Raw genomic sequence first — 20,070 nt, 5'->3', positions numbered from 1 at the left:
GAATATTGTGATCACTAATGCTATGGAGATCCTCAAATTAGCAATGCGACAAAGATGTGTGATGTCACTTGTGAACAACTCTCCCCATTTCTTTAGTATATATTTCACTTAAATTGCCGCTTTTATCACATCTATCAGTAGATCATGTGTTCTTTCTATAGGAGGGCATGTAATACAGATTTTTAAAGAATACATCATGGTTAAAAGTTTGTATCACCACAAGAAAAAGCAGAAAGAGACATTTTGAGGGTATTTTATAGTCCATCAAAGGGAAAGTTGTTCACTTGTGACATCACACATCCTTGTCGCATTGCCAATGGGAGGATCTCCATAGCACTAGTGATTGCAATATTCAAATGCTCATAACTTTCTTATTATTTATCCGATTTTTCTCAAACTTTCTTTGTTCTTATTCTTTGATTTTTCTGTTTCGACACAAGCCTACTTATTCCAAAGGTTTCATTCCCCTTTAATTCAAAGTTTCAGTTTTGTGTTTTCAGAGTTAAGGGTCACAATTATTGCTTACTATGTGTAATAATTGTTATTTTCCTTTTAAAGGTATTTGACATGACATTCGTGTAGCGGGTGAGGCTACCACCAAAGGAAATATGGTCCTCTAGGCCAGATTGCCAGGGTGAGTGGTTATCATTTATTAACCACTGTATTTCAATGTTATTTTTTTGGCATATTTTAATTGTTGTTTGGTGAACTTCACTTGATGGATGTATTTCATTTGTTTGTTGGAAAAGTTATCCATAGCGATGGAGGAACTGAATTTGTGATTAGATGAGTTGAATTGAGGCAATATTGATTAAGTTTAATGAATGGATATAGACAACATGTTTATCATTTATTATTACGAGTCTACTTGACGTCATATTAATGAATGTTTTATCTTGGAGTCACAAGCAAATATGTGTATATTTCTATTTTGTGCATTTATCAAACATATCATAATTCTATTTAATTGTTTTGTTCTTATTGGTTTTTGCAGGTTTATTCTATCTTTTGTTCTTGTATTTGGAATTTTGTTTATAACGATCCATTGATTATTAAACGAACCGAAACACAAGGAATGGTGTCGTGTGTCATCTTTCTACATCAGTTTCTGTGTATTACATTAAGAAGAAAACCTTTTTGGTTCACTTCCTTAAACAATGAATATTTGGTATTCCCTGGGATACCAGGGCCTGCTGGGAGACCAGTTTTCAGAACTGAAGTGGCTTCCCTGGGTAAGTATACCTATATTATTATCATTATTATTGAACCCATCTCACCACCCACATGTGATTTTGAGTCATGAACTGAATTATTCATAATTTAATTTTCTAGTTTCATTCTAGTTTTTATGGTTTAAGTATGTATAATGCATATTTTGCCTGTGCTATCGATTTTATGAGATATATTTCCAATTTCATCACAATAATTGCAGTTTTATCACAGTCTAGCTTTTACTTGTGTATTTCCATGTTCCTTATCCTGTCCCAACACTCAATTCCTGTATCTGGGCCACGTGGCATGAATGTTACTATAGTTGAAATCCTTGATTTTATCAGCTGTTGGGTTATGTTACCATGGTAGTTACAATTGGAAGGCTAAGTTACCAGAATTGTAACTTTTATGCAACTGGGCCCTGTACCTATTCCTTTCCTCTCACATCAAAGGAAATGGCACATTTGAAACCATGTTGGATTATAAAAAAAATCAAATAAACGTATCCATGATAGTTTGAGAAAAATAAAAAGGTATGAGCATTTGAATGTTGAGATCACTAATACTATGAAGATCCCCCTCAATAATGTGACTAGGGAAACCTCCCACTTCCCTGATGTGACTAAGATACATGCATGATGCCACACATGAAGAAATTCCCTTGAAACCTTGAAGAAGTACTCTCCCAAAAAAGCATACACGCTGTCCTGGAGAGGGTTGTGCTGTGTCAGGTGCTGCCAGTGCTTCAGGTGATGTGGTGATCCTGTGTTGGTATACAGTTTGCTAGGTGCAGTATGCTGCTGGTGCATGTGTGTCCCTCTTACAGCATCTTGAAGGGAGGGGGCAGCAACATTACTATTTCACATACTTTCAAATTTGGTGGATCAGATGTTCTTTTCAGAGGAGGAAATGAAATAAGGTTTCATTAATATATATCATGGACAAAGAGCATGATAGCTCTATGAACTAATATTAGAATGCGAAAAAAATGTTAAGTACGTTTTTTTTTTTCTGGTCCACCAAGGGGAGAAATCTTAATGTGTGACCTTACGCATCTAACTCGATAGTTTGGTGTTCTTGACATCCAAATGCTTTTATCATTCATACGGTCTTTTTGATTTTGCTCAAACTTTCATAACCAGAGCCAAAAGGAAATGCCAAACACACTGCAAGTATTAAACATTATTTGAGTTTTCACTCTTTCCTCCTGTTTTCCTCACGACTCTTCCTCCTAAAAATTAATTGTATAATTGTAATTCTTATATACTCTCTTTCCTTTTACTTTCTACCCAAATTTAAATTGTGTTAACCACCTACCAACCTAAATGATAAAAAAGCAAAGAAATAAAGATGTGTTTTTTTTTGTCACTAGACAGATTTTTTAAATCTAACAAATATGTTACACTTATCATGATGTTTGTCAACATTAAATCTTCAATAGGATTCAAACTTTCTTGTACAGCCATGTTTTACCTAATTGTATGTCAAGCAAAAAAATGAGGACTTTTATTATCATCCTTATTAGAATGTCAAATAGAACAGAAACTTTTTTTTTACAATACAATGATTTGGATAAGAAAGCACATGCAATTATCTTCATGAGTTTCCACAAAGATCAATTTCAAATAGGTGATGCGTCATATAAGGCTTTTTGAGTTACACCCAATTAATGAACGACTGGACCATATTCTTGTGCTAATTTAGGTGCCCTAAATCTTTAAAGGCACTTTACCAAAGTAGTATCAAATTTTTAACAACCCTTATCAAATTTTGTTTAATTTGTTGCACAACAAACTGCTCTTAAAAACAAGATAACAACAAGATTATTCATCTACATTGAACATATTTTGACCGTAGCTGAGTGAAATCAAAGGATTCTGAACCTGATATAACACTCAAGAATATATTCCAGTCTAGCTTTATCAGCAGTTTTGTGCAAAATCCACTTGCTTTGACTTCTTATGGTGAAAATTTTCAATTAAAAAAGTTGCCTACTATGAGCTCACTATTTACTGTTTTACATGTTTTCCTTCAAAAAAACAAACAAACAAACATAGCAAACAAAAGTTGCTGAAGGCCAAATAAATGATGAATTCAGATTGATTCTTCTGCTTCATCAAAGTAAATCTAAAATCTTGAAAAGGCTACTGGTATATTTCACAGCTTACAATTTTATATCTTAACATATAACAGATACCCTAACATACATCAACTGCCTTCATGTAGAAAACATGTATAGGTGCATTTTTATAAGACAAGATTTTCTTTCAATATAAAATTAGGTTATAATGCAATTATAGCATTATTTGCCTCCTTAAAAAATGATTTGTGGTATTTTTAGATGAGTTATCATAAAAATAATATTACGTTAGACTGTAATAATTACACAATTGACCCGTTTTTATAAAAATAAAAAAACAAAGATAAGAGTTACATCCTTTTATAGCTGTATTTTTAAAGTGCAATCTTTGAACAAAATAAGATCTATCATCTTTTCAAAAATATGAGTTTAACACAGTAAAAAAAAAAGCTTTGACTGACACAGAATTTTACATTAAAAAATCTGCAAAAAGTGGGCAATATAAGCACAGATGGGTCTCCTGATTACATTCAACTAATACAATAATTGACTCATGTGATTTGGACTCTTCAAAAGCTAATTGTATATGACTTTGCAGTGAATAAGCATCTTAGAAACTGGAGGCTCAGGAGACAAAAATATCACAATGCAATCCCTAACAGCACATCAGCGCTTTTTTTAAACCTCACTTTTTATGGCCTCATGGTCAAATAAGTCTACACACCAGCAGGGCTTGAATTAATCTAAGACCATCTAAAGCCATAACCTTGGATACCCTATTGATTGTCCAATTCACTGACCTTTGACATATTTGTGCCATAAATACAAAAATGTGTCCTTTTGAAAAGTGAACTTGCCCTCAAAATATTGAATTTAAGTTTTTGAAATACATTAATAATTCAAACAAAAGAATTTCAAGGGCCTTTGATCTAAAACTAGAGCTTTGGTTAAATTGGTAGATCCCGACATTGCTGTTCCTTTAAATTCCTTTCTTTTTGCATATGAAATATTCCACATAAGTCAACCTTTTTATTTTTCAGTATACCTCACAAACTCAAAACTTTGCCTTCGACAAATGTATTCACAAGACCCATTTGGCAATCCGCAATCTCTATTAAAATCTGATTGATTTCTTTAGTCATGTAGGTCATTTCTTTGTACAAGACGCAGCCATTTCAGAGTCCTAATACAATCATTCACAACTGTGTCAGGAAGAATTATCTGAAATCTCTGACCCCTATAATGTTGTTAATATCACCAATAACATTGCTTCTATTGTATTATCTAAGCAGCAGCAGATTTACGGAAACCAGTGACCAAGGTAAGCAATGAAATCCTACTCCTTCAAAGTTTTGATGCTACTGGCTAGTACAGTACTTGGTTACTTTTGTACCCTCTAAAAGTGTGCAGTGGAGCGCATACACCACTGTTTCCAAGTAATCCATTCGAAGATAAAATGTTACTGAAATGAAATCTGGATCTGCCAAGGCCAGAGCTAGAATTATGAACTGCTAGTAGAATGACTTGTAGCCTGAAGATGTAATAATTGATATTGACTACATTCAGTGATGAACTCCTATACATGAACTACAACCAAGTGAATAAGCAACTGATCATCAGAGATATCATTTCATATTCAATGCTTTGGGTCAGTAATGAGGAGATGAGTTAGATGGATCATGCACCATCAGCCTGAGTATATTAGGAAATATTAACATTGTCCAGATATCTACATCAATGTCAAGGTCATCATCTCAGGACCTTTGTCTGTGCCATTCGTAGATCTCTTTCAATCTCATACTGCCTAACATCAGCCCTCTGCAAAAATCTTTGTCTCTCCACAAATCTAAGAAAAAAGAAAATTTACGTATCAAAATGTCATCAGGATCCACTAATAAATTATACAGTCCATAAGAAAGTATTGTGTCAACAAGACAAAGGATATGCATGTTTAAGCAAGCAATCCTTTCAATGAAGTGATATTGAACTGTCAATGACAATATATTTATTTAAACATTGTGGCTCGAATTGCAAACTCGGAGGGGGTTCAAAATCATGTACTACTGTATGCAGATAAACTTGTTCTTCATTCAAGCGTAAATTTAACATCCTTTGCCAAATGCGTGCATTCTTTATTGACCCTGTATCAGTATACATGTTTGGATTTAAGCGCAGTTATGTTCATGGAATCTGGATAGTTCATGGTTTTGTACGCCATCCTAGTTTGAACTTCTTTTGTGAATCCGGGCAGGTACATTTTATGTCATGTCCATATAAAGTTGTTACAATCCAAGCTTCACATACCGATTTATCATGCTTTTGAATAAATAAAAACAAATGGAACATGAATGACAACAGGTTTGTGGGAACATCCTGTAATTGTCCCTGAATAATATTGTTGCTTATTGTACAGAAACACTGTAGTAAAAAAAGTATGATATTTATTATTTTTAATTTCTGAATTGTTTGAAGCTTCAAGAACTTTGGGGGAAGATATTTTGTACCAAAAAGAATCAGAAGCATTCTTTTCAAGGATTTGATATTTCTGCAATGTCCCAATCATCAAGCTTTATGCAAGAGTTCAAAGCTTACGAAACCATTTAATAAACAGAATACATGAGGAAATCAAGGATGTTTATAAATATTTGTTATTATAATGCATTTATCAGGAGAAATGGGAATAACTTTTTACAGTTATTTCAGTCTTCCATGATTTTCTATCACTACTAACTTCCATCTTGGAAATTTTTAATTCATGGAGGTAAAATGTGGGTAAACAGGGAGGGGGGGGATTGCAAAATTACTAACTTTGTAAGACCCAGGTGCCCTAGAGTCTAGGGGATAAATTATTCATTTCAAGCCTTTGATCATCGAAAAATATCTGACTGCTGACAGTCTTGGCAAAAGTGAGGGAAAAAGTCGATGGGGGCAAGTCTCGTATTTGGGTTTTAAATACTTTTCTGAAATTTTAGCTAAGGCAAAAATAAAACCCCTCACACAAATCCAATCTGTGTCTTATGGAAGTAAGGGGCACACAAAAATAAAACTATATTCCTTACCCATCTTTGCCTTTATTATGTATTTTCAGCTCATCTGTGATCCCTTCTTTATTCTTGAAACTCTCCCAATCTAAGCGAGATTTTTCCTTCAGAGAAAAAAAAATATGAATCATCATATTTAATCATAATTTGTCATTATCATCTTCTGCATCATCTTCCTCTCCTATATTGTCCTTCTTCTTTCTCTTCCTCTTCTTTTCCTTCCTCCTCCCCTTCCTCTTATTCTTCAGTTGTAAATATTTCCTTGCCGACCATGACAATACATCTTCTCTCTGTTCTTTTCTAAAATGTGTTAGATTTGTCCTGTTTTCTCATCTTTACAAATTATAGTAACCTTGAAGTATCAATGTTACAATTAATTGTAAAGATGAGAAAAACAGGAAAATTCTAACAAAGAAAATAATACAAATGGACGCTTTTTACGATTTAATCATTATGGGGGCTGGTGGTTAAATATAATAAATTTAGCATTTTATAACCACCACTTATCACAATTCATGTTTATCAAAGAAAATAATTAGAATAAATCCTGAAATTGAAATTTGATTCAAAGTATTACTTACCAATGTACTAATTTTCTGCTTTTTGCCAATTTGACCTAAGACATTTCCTAGTCCACCACCAGATCGTTTTATCCTGCAAAAATAATTTGTTTTAAAGAAATCATCACATATTATCATCTATATAGAGTGTTCTAGCGATGCATTAAAAACTTGTATTTTGGTCTGCAGCAATTGCCCGTGCAGTATCAGAGCGTATCACTAAAAAGGGCCGAAATCCGATGAATATCCCATAGGCTCCTGTACAAAATTTGCTATTAAATATGAGAGCATATTCAACAGTTTAGGGCGCATGCGCATATGCGTGAAATATACAATGCGTACAACAATGAAAGCAATGCGATGCGCAGCATAGAGCACAATTACGTTCAATGACATCATAATGAACTACATGTAAGTCGCATGTCGGGATGTCAACGACCAAAATTGATCCTATGATGTGATAATGGCATAATGTGATATTAAAGTGATATGACTTGTTAAATCAAATTGCTCCCTCTTTTTTGTTTTGGGGGGGGGGTGGGATAGCTGATAATTATATTGGATGGCTTTATTTCGTTAGGGCCAATATTCCACTCATATGCGATTTGTGGAATATTTATTAATACTCTTGGACTATTTCTGGTATTCTATTCTGAGCCATCCAATGTAATATAATTACCCAATGACTAATTTTATAACCAGGAGGGGTGCTCTAGGGGCAGGAGGGTGTTTCTCCCCTCCCCCACGCCTTGGGATTTTCAAGAAAAAAAAAAGGAGTAACCTAGATGAATTTTCTTGACTACCACTTTCACCAGACCAACATCTGATTTATAAAATTTTCAAATGAGCTTTGACCTTGTGACCTCAACATCTATTCAGATCAAATATGAGCCCTCAAACGGTTCTTCAATAATTGCAAGAGATACATTTTCATGTATGACATTTGACCTCATGACATACATATATAATTAGATCATTGTCCCTTCAATATATATACTGTATATACATGAACGAAGACTTATCTATCATGATGCTTGAAGGTGAGATCTTACCCTAAACACACCTAATCTCAACCAAGTTGGCTAAGGTGGTAAAAAAAAAAGAGTACAATAAAATCAATCTTGGGGTAAAAAATTATCTCCCAAACTTCACCTGATTTTTCATTAAAATTCATTTTACAGAGAACTGATTCACAATAATGAAAAGGGATATCCCAAGCTGTGACTTAATGTCACACTTACACTAAAACTTGTTTGGTCACACTTGGGGATTAATCATTAACTTCACGTTTCAATATCCGCAAAATTCTACATACCCTGAAGAAATAGTTGGTTTTGATGATGAACCAAGTGAGTTGGGAACTACTGCCGACCCAGTGTTAGAACTCCCTGGTATAGTGGTTGACTTGGCAGGACCATCCTTCTCCTCCTGCTCTTTGAGGTAATTCTTCGCTTCTTTTGAGGAAGCAGCTACTTCTTTGGTGACTCTAAAATCAATGAATGTAATATATGAGACATGACATGAATTCACAAAGGTGGTTTGAAAAAATGGTCCAATTATGAATGCACACTTTATGGTTTGAGTCTATTATTAAAGCAAATTAATTGATACATGATGCAGTTGACTGTGGGTTAATAAATGTCTCAATCATGGCCATTATAGCCTCCATTGTCATTTCGCACAAAAAATCAATAAGTAATTTGTGCTGCAATCTTTAATGACAATATATTATTTATTTCTTTTTTTGGGGGGAAGACTCCCAAATTTTCCAACCTAACTAGCTACACCCATGTACTCTGTTCTGAAATTATGCAATGCATGTTAGACCTTAAATTGCTCAAAAACATGATTTCATGTATAAATCCAATGCAAGAAAGTTTTACTCTCAGATGGAGTTCATTGAAATGAATTGTGCTTCGATAACTCGTTTTGATGTACAAATCCAATGCAAGAAAGTTTTACTCTCAGATGGAGTTCATTAAAATGAATTGTGCTTCGATAACTTGTTTTGATGGAACACCACAATAGGGAGAATCTGATTGTATCAGACAGATTCGGGTATTCAAGCATTCTAGTTCAGGCATATTATTGACCATCGGTAGTGCTAACAACATTACTATTTACCTTGATTATCAAACAAGAGAGAGAGAAAGGAAGAGAAACATACTTCTATATCGGTGTTCTAGCTAGACCCATTTTAGTGATGGTCGCCATTTCACGGCATTGCAGTTTTTTCAGGCCAATTAGTGGTCTCAATGCCAAATGTGGTGAAGGAACATCAATGAAATAACAATCTGACAACTTTGAAAATACACTAATATTTATAAAATATATGTTTATTGTAAATCATGCAAATAAAACAAGATTCCGCTTTGTAAGAAGTTAGTTTTGAAACACTTTTCATTTTGAATAAGTGGTGGACAGAAGCAGTGTTTATCATGATGAGTGGTGGTCAGATATCTTCTGTGTCGGTTGGGCCCGACCACTGCCGTCCACTGTAGCTATAACACTTATATGAAGGGAAACTACTACATCTACCTTATCCTTCCTTCCCATCCTCGGCCGGGTAACTTTCATATTTATTTTCACTTTCCGTTATACATCTTTTAGCTGAAGTGACCGTTTCCATTAATTTTTATTTGCGTTTTCATTATGTTACAGAGTTGCATTCCTTTGTTTATGTTTCTGTTGCATGCTTGTTTAGGTTGTGTTTCTGTTGCATGCCTTCATTATTTTCATTATTTGCCTATCATTTATTCTTTTGTGTCCCTAAAGCCTTGAGGAAGACCAGTTTGAAAGCTTGGAAATAAAGGGTAGATTTGAACCAATTTTCACGTCCCACAGCCTCTTTCTTTTTGTCCATCACGCTATATATATATATATATATATATATATATATATATATATAGATATATAAAATTTATTGACATTTCAAGACATTGAAAATGAACTCACTCTACTTTTTCTCCAGCAAAGTCAAAAACTTTAGTTATTTTAAGAGTGCTGTCAGCCTTGCTCCCATTTGTTTGTGAAGTTGGAGTTGCTGACTCATTGGAAGATGTCTGAAATACAAATAAGAAAACAAACATGTCAGGATTCCATCTAAACTAGGCTTCAAGAATGAATAGCTTCACACATATAACAAGCTTTGTAAATACCTTCAATTATGCACTGAAAGCGACTTTTTTTTAACCAGAGGAAATGAAGAGTAATTCACGCCTAAAAATGGTTCCGTTCCATGTTTTATTTGACAGTTGTTTGAGGTTCCATGCAGAGCCTACATGTTAAACCAAACATTAAATCCAACCAACCTAAACATAACGGACAACTAAACATAAATCCCAATCACAAACCTACAAAATGTCATGTAATTCGAAAAATATATCATGGAATAACTTTTAAACATCAAACATTAAATGTAAGAAAAGATTAAGACAGATCTGTTTGACTTTTGATATCTTAAAATTTTCATTATTTCTATTTTTCAAAATTATTAGCGAGTCCAATAATTTTCTTTGTTTGTTTACACAGACAATAGATCCAATTCATTTTCTACCCAATTTTTTGCTAAAGTTTTCTTAATTTATTGAATTATTTAAAGAGGGTCTCAGGGTTGCTTATACCTATGCAGATTGTATACCTGAGAGCCTCCCAAAGAACTAATCTTGGAATATTTAAACAGTATTTGACATTATACCTGAATGAGGAATTTTGGAGACAAGATATAAGCATGCATTTTGTCTGTCCGATTGATTAACTTACATTAACACAAAATCTATCACAATGGCCCAGCCAGTGTTCAGCTGTCTAAAAAGGGACCATAATATTCATACACACCTACTCCGCAAATGTCATTTTCCTATTGCGCTTATGTAGTAAATTATCGGTCCATAATATCAGTCAGCGTTGAAAATAGACAGGAGCAACAAACAATTATGCTCTCATCTGCTATGGGATTGCTCTCGCAACTGCCTAAAACTGTCAAGCACTGAGCGACTCCCAACATGAAAATCGCGCCCGTCCAGTCTCCCATCCACGCCTGCATAGTAGCCAGACAGCCAGGCCAGCGCAGCTGCAGTTTTTACTTTCATGTAGCGTCATGTTCTGACGTGTAACTAAGTGGATTTTTAAGAATCACGGCTGCAACGCTTCAGAAAAATGTGTATCAAGTTTCAAACTTCTCATAATCGGGGGTAGTATTTTTCAAAACGCGGCGCGGCACCAGGTCTCACCATAACTTTGACACAGAAAAGTTTGCTTTTTATTGCATTTTGAAGATACCATCCTAAATGTGCTAGAAAATAAGTTCGCAAAAAAACTCTGAACAAAATCAGATTTTTTCATATTAGCGTATTTTTCAGCAACCCCACTTCTTAAATCTGAACTAAGCCACAGCGTGCTCTAAAAATATGGTGCTGATCCCACAATTTGAAGGGCTAAATTAGGATTTCCAGCAGGGATTTTTGGTGAGTGTCAGTGCCTGAGTATATACATGTATTTGGTGCGTGTTGCGGTGATGATAGACTGTGAGCTGTGCTGTGGTCAGTGACTGCACTGGCGTAGCCTACATGTATATCCGTATTTTCATTTCATCAAACCCAAGCACGAGCCTTGTGTACACGTATGTGCATGCCATGTATGATGTGCACTTACGAGATATACTCTTACGTCACAATTAGCCAGGGCTAGGAGTACTTCATCAAGTTCACAACTAACATGAAATCAGAAGTACCAACAGGTAAACAGAATACATTGCTTCATAATAAAATAGCTTAAATTACACATCGTACAACTGCAGGCCTATAAGTAATAATAATATTGACTGGCTTTAATTTTCAGGAAATACCACATTATTTTTCCCTCAAAGCCAGTCAATATTATATAAATACATACCTTTTTAGGAGATGGTGTCACAGATTTAGCAGATTTGTTATTTTGTGTTTGAGAAGATTTAGGTTTTTGATTAACACCACTCAAAAAGCCACTCCACAGATCATCAGCTCTCTTCTTTTCTGCTTCCTCCTTTTTCCTTCTAGCTTCTTCTTTTCCAGCTTCTTGAAGCTCACGTTGAATACTGGATGCTAAAAATGTAAGGCATGATTTAATGGAATTATTGCTATAACTAGAAATGTATTATCTCATAATTATAAAATTCTGCTTTTATAAAGTGTTTGATACATCAAAATGTTTCACAACATGCTTTACAAAGATATCTTATTAGGTGATCTGTCAGTTGACAGATCACCTCTTGTGTTTCTACGAATTTTCTTTTTTATTTATTTTTATTATTTATTTTTCTTTTTCCACCCTTTTCTTGTTCCACCAAAAGCTGAAAAAGTGCTCAATCAATTTTCATCAAAATATTATCAATTATGAACAGTTATCATGCGATGTGTACGAAACAAGTTCAACGTCAAATGGTCATCGTGACGTCATCTACGCGCAATTTTGTAAAATCACATTATCAACAATATCTTCATCATCAATCATCAAAAATGAACAATATTAACATCGAATTAACGTCAGATCAATGGTCAACTGTCCATGTCATCAAAGGTCATGTACACGTAACGACGAGCATGTACGCGCGCGTCAAAATTTTAAAATGCTCAAAATCACTTTTTGATCAAAGTAGAGTACGAATCAGGTCATTTGAAGCATTTCAAGAATTTGCGCGCTCAACCGTTTTCGCGCGCGTTCACGCGCGTAGCGTCGTTACGCAATGTAAAATCTCACTTTCTTTTACGTCAATGCATTTGTTATTAAATTTCTAATAATTTGATACCTTGATCAACCTTCTACGACCAGTAGTAAAGGAATTAGCTTCCATCAATATTTGAATCACGCGCGCACGCGCGCGTTAACAATAGACCAAATATGTTCAAAAACATGCCTTTACAAAATTCAATATAGCTCTTCAGATAGTCCGTTAACCCCTAAATTTTCTTTTATATTCGGATAGAGTATGAAATATAGATGTGATTTTATGTCACATTTGACCCTAAATTTTATCATGACGTCATCAAAATGGCGTCGGAACTGAAATTTTCCATTTTTGTTTTATGACGTTTGAATAATTTTGCAAATATGACTATAACTCCGTAATTCTTGATCATTTTTCGCCCAGATTCCGACATATTGTAGCTGAGCTTATACTCTCACTGAATATTGCATAACATTTTCCTTTATTTTAATTATTCATCCCCAAAACTGAGAATTTATAGAGGCATATCACAATGCCAATTTTCACTATCATAAGTCAATTTGAGATAATATTCCTTCTTTGAACTATGAGAGTACGGGACGCTGTGTAGTCTAATGGATAGCACTCCTGCCTTGCAATGCAAAGGTCCTAAGTTCGAAACTCACTTGACAATGTTTTTTTTTGCTCATGTATTTGTGTGTAACCTCTATTAAATACTGATTTTTCTCAAAATTTGATTCTACATTCATGGATTGCGGCAACATTATTTTCACTATTTCGTGTAGTCACTTGCGAAATTGCATTCGGCATTCTCTAATAAAACAAGATCGTTTACATAACCTAATATTTTGTCTTTAAGCTGTTGTATTTAATATGTTCTTTTGTTAATAAAAGTCCGTTTTTAATCATGATGGTCATATTGATCTGCATTGACATGGTTGTAATGATCGAATATTAAATCGTGATCATGAGAATGACAGACAGATCACCTAATTCGTCCTCAAGACGAATTAAAATTCTAGTTGATTCTGATTTTGTCTTGTACTTCCACACTGACACCCCCCCCCCCCCAAAAAAAAAACATAAAAATAATACACTGTCGAGCAGCTTTAACATACTATTTTCACATTTGACCATGTACCACTTAAAACCTAGTTAAGGGAATGGACAAGTGCAGATTAAAGGAGAATGAAACTCTTGGAGCAAGTTAGCTTTTGTGAAAGCAGAAAAATCAAAGAATAAGATCAACAAAACTTTGAGTAAAATAGGACTAGCAATAAAAGAGTTATGAGCATTTGAATGTCGAGATCACTAATGCTATGGAGATCCTCCCATCGGCAATGCGACCAAGATCTGTGATGTCACACACGTACAACTCTCCCATTTGGACACTGAAAATATACCCCAAAACATATCTTTTTGCTCATTCTAATCATATGACAAACGATTCATCAATAATATAATGTTGTGAAACCTCTGTACTTGTCATCTCATAAAGAGAACACCTCACCTTGTGATAGACTCTATAAAAGTGAGAATATACGTGAAATAAGTACTAAAGTAATGAGGGAGTTGTACGTGTGTGATATCACAGATCTTGGTCGCATTGCCGATGGGAGGATCTACATGGCACTAGTGATCTCAATATTCAAATGCTCATAACTTTCTTATTATTTATTCAATCTTCCTCAAACTTTCAACAATATGTTTCTTTGATTTTTCTCTTTGATATGGATTCAGCTGGTTTCAAGGGTTTCATTCTCCTTTAATGTTTTACCATATGATACTGGAGCAGTGATGGGATTTGATCACATGATCCACATACTTCCTATTTTATTTACATCATAACGCTACCAAGATTCTTCCATGGTTTGGGAATCTAAATCTAAAAGCATTTATAGGTCAAGTCCACATCAGAAAAATGTTGATTTTAATCAAAAGAGAAAAATCAAACAAGCATAACACTGAAAATTTGATCAAAATCTGATGTAAAATAAGACAGTTACGACAATTTAAAGTTTTGCTTATTTTTCACAAAACAGTATTATGCACAACTCAGTGACATGCAGTCAGTCATCAAGCCCTCAAAAAGAAGCTTCTTTTATCCAAGTGATATTCATGACGAGAGGGTTTTTGCATTGTTAATGAGCTGGGTGCGGACTAAAACACCTCTTTTTATTCAGCCATTGCTGCTCTAAATATTGACCAAATTTCATGTTTTTGGTATCTTTGTAAAGAAGAAGAATCATTCTTTCAGGTCATGTCTTTGGATTTTTAAAAAGAAATTGTAATATAGGGGACAATTTTGATCTAAAACATGAAACAAAATACTTATTTTCATGCAACAAATGTTGTTGTTTTTAAACTTAATTTCTGTTCGAGCCCAAATGATTTTTAGATCATGATAAATCTGAAGATCTAAGCTTTAATATGATGGAATTTTTATAAGAGGTATTTTAGATGGGTCAGCAGCCAGCTTTCCATGGGCCAAGTACATTTAGCAGCTCAAAAACAAGAATACTGCGCTCTGATTGGTCATAGGGACCACACACCCACGCAAATTCCAATGTTCCCCACACTAAATAATGTTTGTGCCCAAAACACAGAATTTTGCACAATTTGCAAGAGAAAACAGAGGAAGAAAATTCTGTTTGAGGCATCTTTTCAGGCCAAAATTCAATTATTTATCAAAATATTTTATTACAAAAAAAATATATAAAAGAATAACATTTACTCTTCCTTATGGTACAAAATTATCAATTCTACTCAAGGAGAAAATGGTTAAATTCTTTGAGAAAGAATGTCTCACTATTTACAAGATTTTGCAGGGATATGAATTCAGCCACGAGAGGACTTAGAAAAATCTTACTCATGTGCTCATTAACATAGGGACTTGCAGACTGACTGCATGCAAATGATAGAGTCGATGACATCCCTCACTCACTATTTCTTTTGTTTTTTATTTTCTGAATTATACATTATTTAAATTTTTACAGATTTGACAATACGGACCAATTTGACTGAACCATAAAATGTTAAAACAATGGTAATTTGACATATTCAGGGAGGAATAAAACTTTTTTCACAATACAACGGGGAGATAATTGTAATACATGTATTTCATATAATAAAATACAAAAGAAATAGTGAGTGAGTGATGTCATCAGTGCAATCATATGCATACCGACCAGGATATAAATATAACTGTTTTGTGAAATCAAGCAAAAATTAAGAATGTCATAACTTTCATATTTTACATCTGATTTTGATGAAATTTTCAGTGTTATTCTTGTTGGATTTTTCTCTTTTTATTCAAAACAACTTTTGGTTGGGGTGGACTTGTCCTTTAAATAACAACTTTATAACTCATTATTAGCTTTATCACTGGGCATAAAATACAAATTTATTCTTAAGTCTATAAGAATGACATTGTCATTTGCTTTGCTATAGTCAAGAAGGGTATATTCTTCATTTTCTTAATAGCTATCAACTAAAAATAAAAAATAGTTTCAAGGAAATATGGAAAGCAAATATAAAGATGCAAAATTTCAGTTACTTTGGGGGTTTGAAGAGTTTCAAGTTTTTTTCCCCAACGCAAGTTAACCCTTACCGCCTGTTTATAAACAGCATTTAAGCATTTTTCAAAATAAACCTGGTCACTCAGGTCTACAACCATATTAAATGACATATTTCAGTGTAATTTTACTCCTTTCTAATACCTTCATCTTCCGCTTCATCACCCTTTCCTTCATCTGCTAGAGCTGACCATGCTCTTCTCCTTGATATGAAAAGAAGATTAAAAATGAAAACTTTGAATTTAAATACAACAGACTTTGTGCTATTCAAATAATTTTTATTTTCCTACCTCTACTTAATACACCAAATATTCTACTGAGCCTTACACATGTTGCAACTTCATAGCGAATTTTCAACAACTGAAAATATATCTTAGGACTAAATGGCCTGTAACCACTGTATTGTTTTTTGTTCTCTCTGTTTGATAAGCATTAAATATGAATGTTCTGTTGCAGCTAAACTTTTGTCCCCATTGGAATGCACAATTGGTAGCACTGGGTAATTGTCTTTAAACTGACCATTTTAATATATCAAACATGTTGTTTTTAATTTACCTTCATTTCTCTGTCCCTTATTGGAAACAGAGAAAAGAACGATTTCAAGAGATACTTTTTATGATTATTTTTACATGGGCATGCAATATACTACAATGCAAAGATATAGAGCAATGAGTGCAAGTTTTCTATTCAATCAAGCTTACCTCCTGCTAGTTGAATCTTTTGATCCTTTCTTCTTCTGTTTTCCTCCACCTTTCTCATGGATGCTCTCTTCTTCTTCTTCAACTGCACCTTCTAGTTCATCAAAACTCTCATCTTCACCTTAAAGAAAGGGAGAGACAAAAAAGTAAAGGTAAAGAGAGATAGATCTAGGAGAATGCTATACAGTGCGTATAAAAAACAAGTGGAATGCCTCTGGCCGTCTCACCTGCATCACGCGATTCAATATAGCAGCAGTGCTGATTTTGAAAACTACTATAACTCGCACAAGATGTTCAGTGATACTTGGTTACTCTTATTTCCACGTTTTATGAACTAGACCAATACACTTATAGAGATATGATGGCAATTCAACAAATACCCCCAACGTGGCCAAAGTTCTTTGACCTTACATGACCTTTGACCTTGATCATGTGACCTGAAACTCGCACAGGATGTTCAGTGATACTTGATTACTATTATGTCCAAGTTTTATGAACTAGACCAACACACTTTCAAATTTATGGCTGTAATTCAACAAATACCCCAATTTGGCCAAAGTTCATTGACCCTAAATGACCTTTGACCTTGATCATGTGACCTGAAACTTGCACAGGATGTTCAGTAATACTTGATTACTATTATGTCCAAGTTTCATGAATCAGATCCATAAACTTTCAAAGTTATGATGGTAATTCAACAGATACCCCCAATTCGGCCAAAGTTCATTGACCCTAAATGACCTTTGACCTTGGTCATGTGACGTGAAACTCATGCAGGATGTTCAGTGATACTTGATTAACCTTATGTATAAGTTTCATGAACTAGGTCCATATATTTTCTAAGTTATGATGACATTTCAAAAACTTAACCTTAGGTTAAGATTTTGATGTTGATTCCCCCAACATGGTCTAAGTTCATTGACCCTAAATGACCTTTGACCTTGGTCATGTGACATGAAACTCAGGCAGGATGTTCAGTAATACTTGATTAACCTTATGGCCAAGTTTCAAGAACTAGGTCCATATACTTTCTAAGTTATGCTGTCATTTCAAAAACTTAACCTCAGGTTAAGATTTGGTGTTGACGCCGCCGCCGCCGCCGCCGTCGCCGCCGTCGCCGCCGCCGTCGCCGCCGCCGTCGGAAAAGCGGCGCCTATAGTCTCACTCTGCTATGCAGGTGAGACAAAAACGGGACAGATTTGAAAAGTCTATAAAATTTTTGTTTCAAATTATGATGTCAATATTTTGGTGTTAATAGGTGCTCTGAAGTCTTATCTTTCAAATTTAATTTTTAAAAATAATTTCGTTCATGCTTGAGCGAACACGGAATGTTTTTGTCTGGGGTTAAAAAGGAGGCTTGCGCCAAAATGGCATAAAATTATAAATATGATGATCGGATTTCCTCTTAACCTTTACATTATCTTTGCCATAATTTTCAAATTATGCGGTCAAAATTCATTTTCAAACCTATTTATTTGCTTGAATTGTTCTGTTGTTGTTTCTTTTTCATATGTTCTCTTTAAGCTTTTTGAATATTCCTTCTTCAAGCAAAAACAATTTATTTTCAACCGAAGTATGGGAGACCGTGCATTTTTTTTTCAAATCCTTTCATTGTGTGCTACAAAGGTTATGGTGCCTTTTGAACAGTGCCATACAGATGGGCGGGGTCTCGGGGATGCTCCCCCCCCCCCTCAATTAAAAAAAATCATGACCAAGAAAAAAAGTGGAAAGGAAATAAAAGGAAAGATAGAAAGTAAAATATGATATTATTTTCTGAATATTATGTCGAAATCTATCACAAAATTTGATATTGTAATAAAAAATGGAAATATTTGCATGCTCGCTTTGCTCGCTCACAATTTTTTGATACATTTTACCCGATCTTCCATTTCTAGCTCCTTCAAAATTGACTCAATACACCATTGCCATTGAAAGACATGAATCCCTTCCTGTTTGACCTGTCAAGCATATAAATAAACTTGGTCAAGGAATCAATAACCCCTTGGATTCATGTCTTACAAAGGTACCATAACATAATTTGTTTCACATAATGAAAGGATTTGAATAATTACAAGTTTTCCCAATTAATAATGCAAATCTTCTTGCTTGGGTCGACAAAAAGTCTTCTTTTCTTACTTATGAAGGAAAATTCAAAGTTAAAAAAGTTAAAATGAAAAAACAAAATAATTCAAGTAAATAAATAAATTTTAAATAAAATTTGACAGCATAATTCGAAAAGTATAGCACAGGTTAAGAAGAGGTCTGCTGATTAGCAAGAAGTCTGATCATCATATTACTCATATTCTGCCATTCTGGCGCAAGCCTCTTTTTGAACCCTCGACAAAAACGTCCCGTGTTCGCTCAAGCATGAACAAAATTTATTTTTTTAAGTTGCATTTCAAAGATAAGATTTCAGAGCATCCATTAACATCAGAATATAGTTATCATAATTTGAAACAAACTTTTTATAGACTTTTCAAAACTGTCCCGGTTCTTTTTATACGCACTGTATTTTAAAACACTACTTTTCTATGATAAATAATGCGAGTTGTCTGGATATCATGTTACATGATTTTTTTTTTAACTTTCAATATCTTAAATGGCATAATTTTTCTTATACACTGTTGACAAAACTCTTAGATCCACACACAGAGATGGTGCTTATTTATCAAGGCAAGTAGTCTATAGTGTACAATGCAAAGTTTTACAAAACAACAATATAAAACTTTACGAATTAATGCCAGGTCACATGAACTTTACACAATGTCATAAGCGTCGGCTTTGTTTGTTGCCAGTCTATAGAGGGCCCTATATATTTTTGGGAACATGTTTTTTTTTTACCTAGCATGAATGTCATGAATGGGTACTGTCCTCTTTCATTTTTCATCCAAACATAGAAAGATGCATGGGTCATTCTGATCAGCTGCTCTCCAGTGCCGGCCGCACAGAAACGTTGTTAGCCTAGCACTAACAGTAACATCTTTCGGATTGTCAAAACATTTATTTCAATGTGTAAGTAATGCATTATTGTAACATTAGGCATCGCTGCCACAATACCAGTTGTAAAAGGGCCACTGTTAGTGTATTGTTAGCACTAACAATGTTTCTGTGCAGTCAGTACAGATGAACACTTGGTGATACATTGACTGGCAAATTTGACATGCTTAATGCTTGTACATGTACCTGAAATGTCGGGTGGA

General features: G+C 34.3%; 1 protein-coding gene across 1 annotated transcript; it reads right to left on the bottom strand.

Annotated features, from left to right (window-relative positions):
• Positions 1-2,565: 2,565 nt before the first annotated feature.
• On the bottom strand, positions 2,566-19,784 carry LOC129279859 (craniofacial development protein 1-like). Its single transcript, XM_064095633.1, has 9 exons — positions 19,712-19,784; positions 16,874-16,991; positions 16,317-16,375; positions 11,787-11,974; positions 9,849-9,955; positions 8,209-8,379; positions 6,915-6,987; positions 6,352-6,437; positions 2,566-5,138 (listed from the first exon to the last, which is right to left on the bottom strand). The coding sequence occupies exons 1-9, from the start codon at positions 19,782-19,784 to the stop codon at positions 5,042-5,044; spliced, it is 972 nt and encodes a 323-aa protein (XP_063951703.1). The 3' UTR covers positions 2,566-5,041.
• Between the last annotated feature and the right edge of the window lie 286 nt (positions 19,785-20,070).

The sequence above is a fragment of the Lytechinus pictus genome, chromosome 2 (assembly GCF_037042905.1).
Source record: "Lytechinus pictus isolate F3 Inbred chromosome 2, Lp3.0, whole genome shotgun sequence".
NCBI classification, from domain to species: Eukaryota; Metazoa; Echinodermata; class Echinoidea; order Temnopleuroida; family Toxopneustidae; genus Lytechinus; species Lytechinus pictus.
Note: the sequence above shows the minus strand (reverse complement) of the source record. Positions and strands in the feature narration are given on the sequence as shown.